General features: G+C 40.1%; 1 protein-coding gene across 1 annotated transcript; it reads right to left on the bottom strand.

Moving 5' to 3' along the window:
- Window positions 1-122: 122 nt before the first annotated feature.
- Window positions 123-14,364, bottom strand: LOC124634039 (organic cation transporter protein-like). The gene is made up of 7 exons (XM_047169440.1): window positions 14,004-14,364; window positions 5,196-5,409; window positions 3,165-3,265; window positions 2,896-3,050; window positions 2,186-2,815; window positions 1,827-2,008; window positions 123-1,188 (listed from the first exon to the last, which is right to left on the bottom strand). Exons 1-7 carry the CDS (start codon window positions 14,195-14,197, stop codon window positions 1,003-1,005), a joined length of 1,662 nt encoding a protein of 553 aa, XP_047025396.1. The 5' UTR covers window positions 14,198-14,364; the 3' UTR covers window positions 123-1,002.
- Between the last annotated feature and the right edge of the window lie 3,622 nt (window positions 14,365-17,986).

The following is a 17,986-nucleotide window of genomic DNA, read 5'->3' as shown; positions in this document are numbered from 1 at the left end:
GAAAACGTGATCTTGACGTTAACAAATGATTTAATGACAGCCTGTCTCCTGTGGGGCAGCCGATGGTTTTAGCAAAACGTCACAGCTTTTGAAGTAGGTATCGTAAAAATAAAGAAACACGATTTAATTTCTTATTTTTCATTTACTTATTTACAAAAGAATTATATTACAAAGGGTACTATTGACTTAACTAAAATCTAGTACTCGTGTAACACAATAAATAAATCTTATGTCTACACAACACGTTGACATACACTTAGTACCCTGGTACTTTTGAACTTATACATTATAATGTCAACGTCTACATTGTATTTCTGAACTAGGTATATGGTAACAATAAATCTTACAAAAATAGTTTTGGACCCTCTACTCATTACATCATGACGGATAACGTATACTGACTGCTACTGCAGTCTTGTGCACTGATTAGTTGCTATGGTAACGGCAAGTGTACAAAATTAACAACTATGTAAATAATATTGAGGAACTTAAGGTAAGCACAAAGTATTTCATTGTAATTAAATGCATCGCAGCGGTGACATCTGTCGGGAGTATATGTGTACTAAGTATCACGGCTACGAAAATGTTTCAACAGTACAAGATGTATAAAATTATCACATTGATAGCTTTACTATTTGTCTTAACCTACTACATCACTTAGAAATACGTTACCTATATTATAAATACCGACGACATTAAGTTTGTACGTAATGGCTATCGAACAGCAGAACATCATGAGATAACACCATAGGTGTATCTACAGCTCCGTTCCCCTGCTCAAGGCGTAATCCAGAAGTAGTATTAAAGTCTGATCTATTTCCTCTTGCTGCTTCCACTCCGGGTGCCTTTACCTTAATATTAGCATCTAACACTTTACTAAAGATATAATATCTATGTGGCACCATTATTTACACATAATTGGAAGACACGAGTGAAACCGAAGCATATAAATACGTCTCCTTAAAATTACACGTTGATAGTTTTATATTAAGTTGGTATTGGTCAAGGCCTCGTAGTCATCTGCACTTCGGTGACGGGTGCGGGGTCCTGGCGCGAGATCTGCTCGGCCTCGCGGATGGTGTCCGGGAGTCGCGTGTTCAGCGTCTCCGGCGTGGTCAGCATCAGCGCGCCGGCGACCAGCGCCGTCGAACCGAACAGCACTGATGGCAGCCACTCCACGTAAATAGCCTGGAAATTAAACACTTCATGTTATTAGATATACGGATAAGAAGAGCTAAGCATCGTTTAATAATTTGTTTGTATCTTCGAACTGGTACGTTTCATGAGTTTCATTAACGTTTATCAATTATTGCCAAACAATAGACAACCAGAAACTCTTCTACTACGCTACACATTATTATTGATTTAATACTGTACTACATTATTTATTATTGATTTAATCTATTTGTTGAGAGAATAGTGAGAGAATGAGCTGACATCACGGCTCACATCGCCTCGTGTGATCTGATACTATGTTATATGAAGTGGTCACACAATGGAATACAACATTACAGGCGCTGTCATTTGTAGATAACTACAGTAATTACAACAGATTTATACATGGCATATACAATTAAGTAGGTATGCCTAGTTGTAATAAAAGCAATGCAGGTACAGCTACAGATGTGGTTTGAAAATATCTTGCTTTAGATGTTTATCCATGTAGGTTTGATGCTTCAGAAGTTAGTAAAAATTGCAGTTGGATAAGAGTCTTGACTTATGGAGATTCTTGTCGGCTTTTCTCCATAAGACCAACTTTTTGGTGCAACTAGTGTAACGTTTGATAGTAGCCTGCAAAAGCCTATTTAACTTTGACATTGACTGACCAGCAGAGGCATCTGCGGCGCGACGATGGAGCCGATCCTGCCCACCATGGAGCAGAAGCCGAGCAGGCTGTGCCGCGCGTGCGTCGGGAACAGCTCCGACGTGTACATGTAGATGCCGCTGAACGCCTGCGTAATCGCCACCTTGCCCACCAGGTACAGCAGCGTCGCCAGCCATGACAAATCTGCAAGTTAATCAATTTATTAAATATCTGAGCAAGAGTTTATATCTGAACCCGAGTATTAAAAGGGTATTTAGTTAGCTTTTTTGTAAAAGTTTGCCCCAGTACGACCGAATTGATCGTAAGCATGTAAAATTATCTAGAATGTCTCTATATGAAGTATCCATGCACAATACTCACTTTTAGGCACGAAAGGAATTGCGACGCAGGCGAGCCCGCACACGGTGTACGCGCACAGCAGCGTGCGCTTGCGACCGATGCGGTCCAGCACCAGCGCGTTGGTGACCACAGCGATCACCTCCACGCTCACCACCAGCATGTAGTTGGTGTACTTGTCTCCCGCCAGCGACACCGAGTTGATGGCCAGGCCGTAGAACACGAACGTGCACGTTATCCACCACCACGAGCAGATGGCCAGCCGCGTCATGATGATGGGCGAGTGGAACACCTGCATCCACAGCCCTTCCTCCGCCTTCTCGTCTTTCTTCTCCTCCACCGGCTTTACCTTCTCTTCTGTTAACTGTTTCATCGTCTCGTCTGACAGTGTCACTTTATTAATTTTTGCAGCCTTCAATATAATCTCTACAGCTTCTTCCTTTCTCCCTTTTGACAATAACCACCTGATACTCTCAGGCAGCAAGTATATGTACAACAAGAACAGCAGAGAAGGCGGATATACTACGATGATGAAGGTGCGCCAGTACTGGAAGGCCTTCGCCAGGAGAGCAAAGCTCAGTCCTCCTAGTACAAGCATGATGCCTAGAAAAGCTGTGGTTAGTACTCGTTTATCCTGGCCAAGTAGCTCGATTGCTGGAAACAATACAATCATTTGTTAAAATCTACTGAAAACTATTTCGAGAAGATCGTTTGGTAATTGTATTGTTCCTTACTCATGATGTAGGCGGCGGGGAAGGCGCTGGCTCCGGCGATGGTCTCCAGGAACTCGATGGTGATGTACATCTCGTAGGAGATGGAGAACGCCTTCAGCGAGCCGATGGCGCCCACCAGCGTGCAGCTCAGGATCAGCGCGCGCTTTCTGCCCCAACTGCAATTTCAGTATGAAAATAGAATATAAAACAATACGAAATGATTCCATTGGCTCCCCGTTACTTAGTAGCAGGTTCTGTAAAACATCAATGGTGAATGAATATAGGCTTACCGGTCGGAGATGTATCCGAGTATGGGCAGAGAGACCAGCATGCCTATGTTGTGCACCGTGCCCACCAGAGTGCGCTTCCATTCTTGACATGCCAAGTTGAACTGAAATTAATAACAGTAATGTGTGAGACACATACCTAAACAAAACTTCTGAGGATGCAAAACTAGGATTTCACGCTGTTTTGTAACAGTCGTGGCAAATTATGTAAATGACTAGTGTCGTTTTAGGATAAAGAACTACCTACTACAGCACGCTAATAAGATAAAATATGATATTAATACTGATATCTGCAGCATCATCTGGCACAGAGGTTGTGAGGCGAGGCGCGACGGTGGCGAGGCCGAGCGCTCACCCGTGACGCGCCTAATCGCTGCATTATCAGAGCGCGATCAGACCTGCCCGCCGCAGACATCATCAATAGCCGTGACCAACGCACCGCGGACAATCTACATATTGTTCACCGAGACAAATCACCAGACGCAAAGCTTTGATAGATCAACAATTGGAGTCACGCTGTGTTACGATTCATTCGGAGCATATCACTTTTATGAAATACAGTGTGTAAAGAAGAAATAATAAGTGTGACAGCTAATTCATATAATGTGCTGAGAGAATCACAAGAGGCCCTCTAAAACATGAGGTCTACTTAAGTCTCGAACAGCCGAAGGTCGTAGCAAATATTTCTGAACAGTGCTGGTCCTTAAAAGTAATAGTTTTGAGCTGAAGTGTTCGACCTCGCGAGAGCATATCACTGCTGACCCACTTTGCAATGCCAATACTTGAACGCACTACTTATACTACTTAATGAGACAATAAATATTTTGTTGCCCATGACTAGGTCCGCGGCTTGCAGTTTTTGTAATACCATTGAAAACAATCGGGTAAAAAATTGAGTTAAGCAACGCGCAATCCGTCTGCCATAGAACATACAACATAACATAATGTTTAAAGTTCAAACTTTATGTTTTCGTTATCTTTGTTAAGCTTAATTACCTCGTCAGTAATTACCTGAAATATTTATTCTTAAACTAGTTTGAGTAATAACACACATAATGCATTATTAGAAAAATGTCATTGTTGACAACAGCATTGTGTTGGTTACTCGATCTTATTAGATCGATACCTGCGCACGCGACTCGCTCGTATCAGAAGCCTCACTGACATTTCTTACGTTGCCTCTTATGGATTAAAATTCTCTACAAAATTCATTCATAATTGGAACCCTTTCCAGATAGAATTATCTTGCTATTAAGTGTGACCGTATTTATCTTTAGGTCATGAATATCCTTAATCGCTTGATATGTCGCAACAGTGGTCTCTGTTTTTGGTAACATTATTTTAATTATCAGTTAATTACAAGATTGATCTTCTGCATATTCTTGTGGAGTGCAATTATGCAAGTGTAAAGTTAAGGCCGTTCGATAGTTCAATATCAATGGATGTAGGTCCCTTTCGCTTTCGTTGTTATCGTGCATGCCTCACGCCCACCTATCCTCTACATTTCACGCATGCTCAACTGCATCACTGTTTGAGTGTCATGAGATTGTTAGCAGGAGTACACTACCGTCCTTAATTTTTTGCACCTCAACTGACATTTGGCGAACAGTACCTCATTCAAAAATAGTGTTCGTACTTGTAAGAGGTCATCCGTGCTAAATGTGTTTCAACATGTTCGTGCATTTCGGTAAGTTCAGGCAACTGCTGAATTTCAATTAGCTAGGGTCTTTTATTTTTCCTCTCTAATGTTTCTTCTATTGACTTTAAATGGTCATTACATTAGCACATGAATGTAATTATTAATTTCAAATCACGTTTGACTAATGGTTCGTCTGACAGTGAGGAAGTTATCCTTAACACAATCAGAATCAAAATAATATAATATTCTGCTTATGTACCTATAGCATTAACATAATTTAGAAACATTGTCATTCTCAAAGCCGAAAACAGTTATGAGTTTTGTTATCATCTAATTTCCATGGCCAGTGTCTCTTGAGTAGGTATGCACAGTTTGAAGCACGCTAAATGACGTACCTCAGTGACAATAGTGTTGTTGGACTGGTAGAGCCAGCGGTCGCAGGGCAGCAACTCCTCGCCGAAGCTGGTGCCGTGCTGGCACGGCAGCTGCGGGTCCCGCGGCGCGCGCCGGGAGCAGCGCGCCTCCACGCCGCCCGGCGGCAGCGCGCCCTCCAGCCACGCCGGGCTGTAGTCCGTGCTGTTCGCTGACTCGCACTCTGGCACCACGCATCTTAGGACAAACAGTACATGTTACACAGCTGTTTAAGATATTTAGAACAGGTCAAAATGCGATCTTCTTGCAAGAAAAGCTCGTGTGGCTCGTGTCTTTGCAGCATCATGTGTGTTGTAATGCAATATGTAGTTGATGTTCAACTGTTTGCGATGCTGCAGAGATGGGAGCCTGCCACAATGTTTGTCTGCTACAAGTAGGTTCCTGACACTCCGGTGCTAAATCAACTGCAGACATTAACTAAATATTGATTGGTGCTTGTTTGACTTGGTGTGTTTACAAACTGGCTCGGACAATAAGTAAACTACAACTTTTCTTAACAAAATCTAATATTTGCAGCCAGTACCTAGTCGTGGTACTTATATATATATATTTTTTTTTTAATCGAAAATGTATTTCAACTAGGTGATGGCCTAGTTTGACTTATTAAATAAAATATATGCAAATAGCATTTTTTAATTCTGGCACAGAAATCGACTGAAGGATTGGATCTAATAGATTTAAAAACTATAACAAATCACAAACAAATGATGCGCAGTGATAGGCGAGCGCGCGCCGCAATAAACTCATCAGTATTCAATTATTCAAATAAGTTAATTAATTCAGTAGCGATGCCATTATAACATCCCAAAACGTTAAGGTGAAGGACCAATCTGCGAAACATCAATATTGGGCTCGAATTTTATAAATTCACCTCATCCCACACAAATTACGATACTTACCCGGTCAGTGATCATAAAGAATGAATTATAATAGAAGGATTATAGTAACCAATTGAATCATAAATATCAATATGTATAGTAACACATACATTGTGTTATATTGCTTTGCTCTACAATGTGCTCCCGGTAAATTCTCACCGGAACAATGGATTCTGACAGCCTCAGACAGACGGACAGACACAGCTCGATATTATTATATTCACAAGCACATGCTATTGCGATGTACCAGTCTGGTAAATACATAATATGTGCTTAGTATGATGTTGTTAACTATAATGGTACTTTGTTTGAAGTCCTATGTCATACGGTGGGTATAACAACAGGTAACAACTTCGGCTTATAAAATTGTCGATACTTCATAAATCTATGGTCTTATAAAACTTAAGGGCGGTGTTAAATATCCGTATAATAAACCACAAGAGCTAACATGATACATCATTTAGTATCAAAAATTGTTTCATTAATCGACAACCGCCGCTAATTATTCGACATTTTGATCATGTTTGCTCAACACAATAAAATCAATTCATCAACTCCTAATGAACAAATCCCAAAATACTTTTATATCAAAACATGCATCGTTAATAAAGGCAGGGCATTCAAACTTCTTACTAAATCTACTCTTCTTATTCTATATCGACGACGATAAGAGAGTTACATTTTTGGGCAATACTGCAATACCATAATAATATAGACAAGTAATAGTGCCATCTATCAACCTATGAGGTAGTGAACTAGTAATGAGGCGTGACACGTGGTCAGTCGGCGACCTCACACCAGTGTCACTTGGTATTCAGGTCGGCTCTCGCGGAAAACTTGCCAGGAAAGCTTCCTATCGCCTAACGTCTAATATCTCTTCTAAATCTTTACATGAGCTTTGATAGACTTCCTTATATGGAGTTTTATTATGAGGACAGTCTTTATCGCAAGGTTATATGATTAGCAAGACATTTCGGTAACACAAGGACCCGTCGTAAATAAACATCTACGCAGAATTTACATAAACTCTGGCGGCTACATGCGAATACTATGCAGGTCTTCAGCCGAGAAACAGGTCAAACTAATTCGCTGAAAATGCTGGTATTACAATATGATTTGTAACTCTTAGATTTGTACCAAAACATGTATGTAACTCTTGCAACTGTGGGAATCATTCTAAGTATAAATTACGTTTGAAGTTACTGCGGTGGCGCTGCATCGCGTGACGTATCGCCACTATCAGTAGCGTGGTAGCTCCCGTGTGACCTGCCTGACGCCCGTCACAGTGCAGTCGATGTCCTGACGCTACTTCCCACTGCCTCCGGCTGCCCCCGGCGCCCTTCGGCTATTTACAGTCCAAGATACCACTGCCATTTACTCCAGTAATAGCGGTTAGATAATGTCCATTCTTAGAATAATTTATTGACTTATGATTAATGATTATGCTCCCAGCACGCCGCATCTATTTTCACGTTGATACCTCATATCATACGTTGACCTTTCTTGATTTATTAACTGTGGTTTCAATGTTCACGTTTATGTCTGGCACTTTTACTAATTCAGCGTTTCTTAACTGTTTTGTATATTGCCATATAATAACTTCATCTATTTGACATGCAATGGAACTTTTCCCTATTAGGGCTGTTAGCCTTCCGAACACGGTGAACAAGATTCACTCGGCGTCAACTCCTAGAGGCATTATGCGCTTGAGCACATTTATATTGCAATCAGCAGCTGTGCCACCAAACTGTCAAATAATGAGCTATTGTTGCTCGGTATGTGTGACGTCACAATGTCCGTATATAGCTCGCACCAGATGGACAGACAGTCATTATTGTCATCGTGATAACGTGATTACAAGGATCCTCAGGCACAATGCTAGTCTCATACATATTTTGATACTTAATGATGAAGTAGAAGATAACATACGTACAAGTGTAACCCCGGCACATGTTCCCGTGTGCGATAACTGACTGTTGATAATCCTCGTGTGCGCAACCACAATTCCTCTTGTACTATTATTAACGCAGGATAACGATGAAATAAATCAAGAATTATGACTATAATCAACGTAATATCCCCATAAAAAGTTAGACTAGCGCGGTAACTAAGCATAGGCCTCGATTAACTTGAGGAAAATTAGTTTTATTGCTTATTGATCAATTAAGTAAAGTGACTGTTGCCGGCTGTCTCTAGACTACAGTCGCAAAAACTAGAGCGTTTTTACGATTACAAAAGTTGTTTCAGTATGAACACAAAATATTTTTCAATAAATAGTTAAAAGAAGCCTTAAGCTCCCTACGTATTTTACGTATTTACGTATTTGTACCTACATACTTCAGTGACCATCCCAATGACAAATTACCTACTTACTATAACTTTTGTTACGTTTATTATTTAACAATAAGCTTCGTGGTAGTTGCAAAAACAAGACGTCCTAAAAATTTAAATATTCTCAGTACTTACTTTAAATAAAATTTTCTGGGCATTTTAGAAAATGGTAATAAGTTACATTACGTTTCGTCAATACGAGTGGCAGGCTATTGAACACATTGTGTACAAGTAAGTCACGGTCGCGTCACGTTGGACCTGCAGCAACTGTTGCAGCAACTACACAAACCTGTTGCTGGAGACCACCAGCATTACGTACCGGATCTCAAACGAACCACTTTTTTACATTAAGCAAATAAACGAACACAAACATATACACAATGAGTGACAATCAACGCTAATGTGCAAAGACTCTTCGTGAATACCCGAACGATGAACAAAAACGCTCGCTACATTGTACATTGTAGTTTTGACTAGTTTTTGCGAGAAACGTTTGAGCTAGTCTATCATCAGCAGTACAGCATACTTAGTTCAATTTCCGAAAGCCATTATTTTGGCAAATGAGCTCGCTTGAACTTGACCCGGCGCACGTGTGCACCCATCCGAGGCAAACGTTGGATAATCTAGTATATGACTAGCATATGTATTATATTTAATGTTTTTGTAGGATGACTTCATGACATGTTACTAGTTCTAAGAGAAAAAAAAACCTAAAACATGAATAAAAACAAGTGGCAGCAAATGAGAATGGTAGACCACGAAGACCTTTGTTGTCATCTTCCTAAATGTGTGTACTTATTTATGATTATAGTTCTGTTCCCAAAACGATAATTTTACTAGAAAACTAACCGAAGACGGTAATAATGAGAAGATTGTCGTTGTGAAAGATGCGCGTGGGCACGTATGCGGTAATGAGCGCGTACGGGACGGGTCAAGCGCCGCTAACGAAGCGCATCCGCGGAACGACTCCTTACCGCCTCATTCAACAATATCTACTCCATGTATAACAAGCTTACTAATTCTATACTACGATATAATGTAGTACAGCGCGCTTCTAGTTCAAGAACAAACTCTTGCTTCATTTAAACGGTATACAATCCTGTCTATCTAACAAGGCTTCATCTGTTGTTGTTTCGTGTGTCGCCGAAGAATGCTAAAGATTTTTATTTTCATTTTTAATAATTCATTAAAATATCTACATGCACCAAGGTTGATAATTAATTAATATTACTCTTCTGTCGGCGTTTTTCTTCTTTCTATGTAGGTACTACACCTAACTACTAATAATGGTGACAATTGCTTTTCTATGTACACAGGCGCAAAATGGGTAATTCATGTATTATAATTAATGAGGAAAAGTGTACATACTCATCAAACAGTGAAACTGGTAAAAATATACCTACTCTGAAAACATCTAAAACAAAACAAGCTCGCCTGTTATATTTTTAGAACATAAACGAGCAGTTAAGTTGTCAACAAGACATGTTAAATTGGCCATGCTGTAAAGGATAGCGTATTATATGGGAAATAACACACTACAAACAAACAGTCACGAATGACGCCAACTGGAGATGATCAGTAGAAACTGTAATTTTAACTATTATATTATACAGTAGTTTGATGCGTGACGGTACTTTTATGGTAGAAAAAAACCTTAAAAATATTTGCCGCGTTACCTCGGTTAATTATTGAGTCTTATGAAGTAATTTTGCTGTAGTTTAAAAATTGATGGCAAATAAATGTGTATGTGTATGCAGTACTGTTGTACTCACAGGTGTGCTCACAGTATAGTTATAATGTTAATAAAATATCACGCAATATATATCACCTGAATAAATAATTCGCCTCAACTTAATGACGAACCTTTGAATCAGAATCATTGACTGAGGTAGTGTAAAAATACAAAGTTTGAGTCGGTAGGTGCACCGTGCACCGTGCTCTGTGCAGTATTTGTGTTGTGTCTTACTAATGGTGATCGGATGTTCTAATAGCGATAATGTCTGATACTCTCACCACTCGGACTGATGCACCAGATGTTACACTCGTTTGATCTACTTGATCGAAAATCGAAATCGAAAATGTCAATAAAGTTTACGTCCGGGATGTCAAAGGTCAAATACCTACTGATCTGATAGCTAAGTGAGAACAGGTGTTCACTTATTTTTTTTTGTATTTATCATTTTCTAACATTTTTACATAAGTAATCCTATTTAAAAAAAAAAAAAACATAAACATTTCAAAATACGAAAACTAGTTTATTGTTATTACGTCGCAGTAAGCCCAGTCAGGGTGGTCTAGTGGTTATAAACCACCTGCCTCCAAGGTATTAGTGCAAGGTCGTCAAGTGCCTATGAAGCTTTGCCATTTCTATTCAGCAGTCATGCTAAGGTAGCACTAGGACAATAGAACAAAGAGATCAGTTAGCTTCGCGGGAAGTACAAGATAGTGCACAAATCTTTGAGCTAAGCAAACATGATGGGACGGCCACTAGACCAATAAAGCAAGAAATTCAAAAACTTTCACAAAGTGTACACAGAGTTAACTTATCAACAACAGCATCGTACGGCATGTAAAGAACATTAACTACAAATAGCCGTTAAACTAAAGCATTACAATACAGCGGACACGACAGATAAACTCGTTTACATACGGCCGAGTACAATGTGCGTCTGTTTGTAAACATTGCGCCTCACAACTATTGACTTTCTCTACAAACACTCCACTACTAGCTACTTACTTGGAGCCCAAGGAATCGTAGCCATCAGTAGTTTCCGTTATGCTCATGTAATTAGCGTGGCACGCGAGTGAAACAAATGCATTCGTTTCGGCAACAACTGCCATGACTAATTTGAGAAAGGCGTAATACTAAATTAAATAAATTCTTTGGATTCTTCAAAAATAATAAAACAATAATGAAATATATTCCAAGATCTGACGATGTTCCCAGAAGACTGTATTGACGCACCGGATGCACGGACACTCAGCATATCATTAAACTAGATAATATCTAGGCACTAATAGGACGCTTAATGATACCTCTCAACGTTTTGTTTTAACACTAACGAACCGTGTAAATTAATCTATCTCGATTAAGTTAAACAATTATTTAATTACGGTAGATTGTATAGTCGCGATTTCTACAATGTCTTGTTTGTAAAATAAGTAGTGCATACTATACATAGGACGACTAGTTAGACAGGTACCTAATGACATGCTAGGCTGTTTCTCTCAGTTTTACCCGGAGAAAATAATTGAAATTATAAGACTACGTGACTTAGGAGTATTGTAGCTTCCCGACATTGAATGAATTTTGAAATAGGTTCTGCAGTTTTGGAGAATTTCGGGTACAAATAAACACGCAAAAAATACAATTTGTTCCCGGACCTAGGTGTCCTCTAAGTTACTTGTCTATATCAATATTATAAAGCAATACAAATATTATTGGCCGGTGGCAGCAGCTTGTTGATCCAATGATTACATCGAATACATGTTGTGATGTACTCTGCGGTTTTACAATTTGTTGCTAAAACACTAGTGACAACAATGTGTGCTCTTTGGGGTTTTTCTCAAAGCTGATAAACTCGACAAAAAGTGAAACAAAAGCATTTCAATAAATCATCGTTATTTATATTCTGCAAAGAGACGCGAGCTAGGACTCTAGTGATTTATGCAGAGGTCGAACCCATCGATCTTATAAAGGATATTGACATGTAACAGTTATATAATTATCCAAGTCATAAATAAGTTATTTTAATTACTTTTAATTAGTAATAAAAATAAGTCAGCGTTGGTCGCCATTAAACAACAGAAGCAATAACCATAAGCTTATTGAATGAGGTATAATGTTCAAGAGTTGCTCGTTGTCGTATGACACACTGTCTTGTCTGAATTTGTCCAGTGTCAGCTACAACGTGTTTGTGAGGTGACAAGTCGCTGATTTACGCATCACAGAGTATCGCATTGTGTCGGTAGTTCTGCGCGATCTCGCGGAAGGAAGTGCCGACTCGTGCGAGGAAGAGGCCAACCAGACAACCTGATCAGTTTGCGATTCTCATCGTAATATCATTAGTAATAGGGTCGAAATTGCTAACTTTCATTATACTTCCGCTTAGCACGGGTCAACGCAGATGAATATCTTAAGCGCGCCCTGGACATGTCTGCTGATAGTTAAATGGAACACGAGTGATGATTAACTAATGAAGTTATATGACAATAACCACTTTGTTAACTGTAACTACTCGTGAAACTCAGTACATACATACAAATTATCTCACCAGAGTATGAAGCATATCGCACCATTAACTTGTGTTAGTATATAAACACGACATCATCTCACCACAAACGCTAATGTTACATTCTATGTTTTTGTGAATGTCTAGCAAATAATGAAGATGGGGATTACCGGCGTTTGATTGAACGCGAGTAGCTTAATAAAAAAATTAAATAAAAACATGTAAAACCTGTCTCATAAATAAATAAGCAATATACAAAAAGTTGTGGTTTCAATTAAGATTTGAAATGGATATTGTAAGTATGTGAATCCCCAATAACTTGGAGCAGTTTTCCTGTTAGGTTGCGCACGCTGAGGGCCGACGCAAGTAACATCATCAGTTCTGTATAACGGTACCTTGTCCCTTCAATGTAAACATTAGATGTGCGCACGATACACACGTCATCACGCTTTTAGAAATCTGCTTTCGAAAGTACTTTGTGAAATAAGGAAAAATAACAAGTTCAGATTTTACCCGTTATTTAAAAATGACGTAAAATGCAACATGGTGTGTAAAAATATCAAGAGGATGATCATTAGACATATTTTCATCTTTGCTTTTTATAGAATCCAGGCATTAGCTCGTAATCACATATTGCACGGGGTTAGGTGCTACGCGTCGTAGCGAGGGCGTAGCGCGTAGGCACTAGTACTTCGCGTACATTCAATGATTACTCGAATTGAAATCATACTAAATAATTATTCGCTATTTAGATAGCCTTTTCAACAGTGATAGATAGATATATATATTCTCTATTATGTACCTTCACCAATTAAAGTTACAAAAAAATAAAGCAAATTCGTTCTTTATACTCCATATTATGCAGGAGGATTGGTTTTGGATCCGTGAAGCTAACGCTTAATTATGTAGTATTATAATTATAACTTCGATATTTTTTTTTAATCATTTGTGACTAACGGGCTTATTACACTTGACTAAATTCAGTCCTTAATTTATTTCATGCATTTCCAAATAGATACACATGAAGTTATGCCATTCTTCTTTTTTTAAAGTTCATAGTGTGTTGCAATTTCGTATTAATTATAATACAGTTTGAACTTCCAATTAAATAATTTAGTTAGGTTCTAAAATAATAAAACTAACGGTTTTAAAGATCAATGCTATCTCTTGATTAATTCAAGACCAAATGAATACCGAAAATATTATCATCCTCACGCAATAAAAATCCGCAAGGTTGTATTTCGGAATATAAAAATTTGTTTCTTCACGACGACGTCACGTGGACAGTGATGATTCTGGGGACATGTAGATAGTATGTAGGCAAGTATACCTGTAGGGCACGTCGGCAGCCAGGAACACGTAGTTGGTGGCGTAAAGCGCGGCCACGAACACCGCCACTGCCAGCAGCGCGTAGCTGGCGAGGTGAAAGCGGCGCGCCTGCCCCAGCTCGCGCATCAGCCGCTCCGTGTCCACGCCGCCGCTGCCCGCGAACACCTCCTTCTCCATCGCCTCTACTTTCGACATCACTCACGGCAATAAACCCAGTACTTTCAAAATCTCCCAGAACTTTTCAAATTCATAAGTCACCAGTAATGTGATGTGCGTGAAATATATCGCGGCTAGTGATGCAGTGGTGGCGTGCGCGCGCGCCGCTCGTCGTGTGACAGTGCGCGTGAGACTACCGCGCAGCCTGCGCCGGCGCCTGCCCTCGCACTGTTTATTTACATGCTGAAGCCTTCCGCAGATGTCGCACTGTGGCGTTATTTTCGGCGCGTATTTTCCGCAAGTTTTTATTCTATAGGTTCAAAAGTTGATCCTCTCAATTTGCGGTCTCGGTATATTTTATAATGGGCTAACTATCGCGAGGTCATCTCCAACAATGGAGTCCTTGTTTTTGCTTGAGATTATCATGGTTACAATTTTTTTTTTTTTTGGTTCTTTATTGTTTTATAGTAACAAAACAAACATTTCTATTAACTCTTCATTGAGAAAACAACACAATTATGTAGACCGAAGTATTTGCCTCTTCAAAATCAGAAAAACACACCAATGATATGTGCATTTACCCCTAATATTTACCATCTCATGAAGAACTTCAGGTTGTATCGTAATAACTCAAACCTACAAAGTTGCAGTTTTAGATTAGTGACCTACAAGAATCGCACTTCGACTTCTCCAAATGTCCATGTATTACCTTTGAATATCACACAATTAGGTAATTAAGTAAGTAAGTAATTAGTATTAGTAAGTATAGGCGTGTAACAGTTGGGTAACTTATTGTGTTAAGATTCTTGTAGAACAACCTTCCAGCGACATCTGTTTACTGAAGTGTCAATTCATGAACGCAGACCGAGTGTGCGACCGCCTTGCTGCAGTACTATGTCATTACGAGCAACGTATTCCTATACCAGCTCGTTAGACCCTGGGCCACTAATGACTGGCACGTAATTACGTACATTACAATCAGTCGGCTAGGCACATTGTAGCGCGTGTCGCGAGACTAACTTAATGACCGTGTTGGGGGCGCCATCGGTTCCGAGCCGACCGCGAGAGCAGACGTGGAGGAATCCACTTGCGACACACTGCTGCTAACTGATAATTAATTTGTTGCAATCGTATAATAGCCACGTGAGCACCGGAATGTTCTAACAAATGAACCTATTTGTCATTCACCGGCTGATAGCCGGCCGGTCCGCTGTGTGCACTACAATCGCCATTCACATTTCTTACGTTACGTAAAGTACATAATAGGAATATTCCTGTCAACTTCTTATTTGGGGCATACAAATAATACACTTAATATCATTCAAATCATTGTCGTCGCTTACTCTTATATTTCTAGAACAAATGATTGATAAAGTACACGCTTGGTCTCAATAAAATTGTAATCGGTGCACGGTCTCTGTATTAGAGCGCCTGACTTATTTGTCACAGCAAAATTGTGTCCGTCGCGGACTGATTGGTTGATATAGCGAATATAAGTGGGGATAGCCAAGTCTTTACATTGATGTTATTGTATGGAACCTGCCATTTATGTATACCGTGCCTATGTAAAGGTATAATTTTAGCAATAATATGAGCTAGTTTTGTCGAGGTAGTGTGTGATGCGATTAACTTTAGCCGGTAGTTAACTAGTGAGCATTAAACTCAGTTTAGCTGGATATTGACCTGCCGGACTCTGACTCATTGTACCTTGTACAGTACACACACAATAGCCGGCTATTTATGTGCTCGTCGAATAGAATAGTGCACGCATCACTACGTACATCACAATGACACAGTCGATGTAGTTCAGCTGAGGCTTGTGTCACAACGAGAGTCGGGAATTTAAAGGTTTATCAAGTTACAGTCCATATGTACTACATATATGCAAGGACATATTTAAGAGGATTGTCTTTAAGAATCCTACTGTCACTAGTAAAGCTCAGAAGAAACTACTTATATTACTACAAAATTATACTACTTATAAACTACAAATCGTATCTTGGATCACCCAGGCATCGTGCTTGCACGCACAGACTGGGCCTGTGTTCAATGACGTTACCACTTCTGTGATAAAACAGCGAATCAATCTGATGGTGTACCCTCTGGAGGTGTATGCAAGATATATTGTACAGTTTTGCTAGTGACAATGCGCTGCTTAGTGCGCGGTTGTTTGCCAGCTGCGCGCAGGCTCATGGCGAAGGCGACAGCGGCGGCCTGTTGGACAGCCCGCGGCGCTTACGACATGCGCCCCACACATTGTAACTGCTATTGTAACTTTAAACACACAATGATCTGCTGTCTATACAATAGCACAAACCGTATTAACATACGGGCCCTGCTGAGGCCCCTGAAACGCTATGGGTAATGAAGTGAAAGCAATGGTCCTCACCATTCAATGCAATGCGAAGCTACTTATGGTAATTGCTTCAATCAACGATTAGCCAAAATAGAAAAACAACTTCAAAAATTGGACGTTTAGTTTTAGTGTACCCTGCTAGGGTGTTCCGCGAGGTTCTTCTAAAGGTTCAACTGCATCTGTTCGCTCCATTATTTTTTCCTATTATATCATGGCAATAGCACGCGTGAGTTGCCATCATCTTGAGGCGTGACCTTCCGCTGCTGCTGTAGCACGTTAAAACATACTTGTGTACAAGCACCACTCCACCGTGACTGTACCATGACATCTATCAATATTTGGACTATTGCGACATTATTGAACATGTACTTACACTAAAAATAGCGATTTAAAAGTACGCGAATTTTGATTCACCTTAGAACACTGATGAATCCTTGGACTAATTTGGCATACAAAAGGTGTAAAATGTTCATACAGGTGTTGGTATATACCTAGGCTACGATTGTACGTAAGGATAACCTAGCGTCGTTTTCTTCAATTTTGAACGTGTTCGTTTTACAATCTACCATGCTGATGCTTAAACCCTGATAACACTGATTAGTCCTTAAGCCCGTACTTCCTCGCTAGAAGAAAAAAACACTGATCAACATTGATCAGATAGCATCGCTAGCCGCAGCATACGCTTGGAGAAGTAGTATTATGTAGTACATACCTGTAGGGCACGCGTCCTGCGAGGAAGATGTAGGTGGTGTGCAGCAGCCCCACCTGCACGGCCACCAGCGCCAGCAGCGCGTACACGCGGCAGTGGAAGCGCCCCGCCTGCCCCAGCTGCCGTACCACGCCGTCCGCGTCCAGCGACCCCATGCCTGCAGCCCGCACTGACGCCGCTGCTGATCGATTAGAAAGCCGACGCGAGGCCAAGGCCCGCTGTCAATCAAGCCTCACTCGAGATGCAATCGAGTGCTCGCCGCAGACTCGACTCCTGCGCCCGCGCACTGCCTTCCTTATTTATGTTTGTGCTCTTATGTAATACTGCCATGGGAATCCCACTGATAGATTTTTACCGAACTTATAGAGAGCTAGATATTATGTCTGAGTATATTGTAGTTAATACTACATAAGGTAATTGCACTTGTACCTCCAGTTGTAATCTATGCGGATTTCGTAACACAATTTGGTAAGTTGTATTTTTTATTATCATTGGTATTTGATGTTAAAACTACAAAATCTTTATTTTTTTCAGCACAATGTTGAACACGTTTCTTTTCCGTTTATTTTTGTTTCAAAGTTCACTGTAGTATTAATTTGCAAAATATAATTTATAATCAAACTATTTTGGTGAACTGTCAGCGGCCGGAGCAGTGACACTGCGTCTGCGCACATCGCACACTCCACTCGCCATTTATGAAGGTAGCCGGAGGACTGGCTGGACAATATTTGTATTGTTGACGAAAGGCCACTCAAAGACATGT

The sequence above is a fragment of the Helicoverpa zea genome, chromosome 10 (assembly GCF_022581195.2).
Source record: "Helicoverpa zea isolate HzStark_Cry1AcR chromosome 10, ilHelZeax1.1, whole genome shotgun sequence".
NCBI classification, from domain to species: domain Eukaryota; kingdom Metazoa; phylum Arthropoda; class Insecta; order Lepidoptera; family Noctuidae; genus Helicoverpa; species Helicoverpa zea.
The sequence above is the reverse complement of the archived record's forward strand: the minus strand, read 5'-3'. Positions and strand labels throughout refer to the sequence as shown.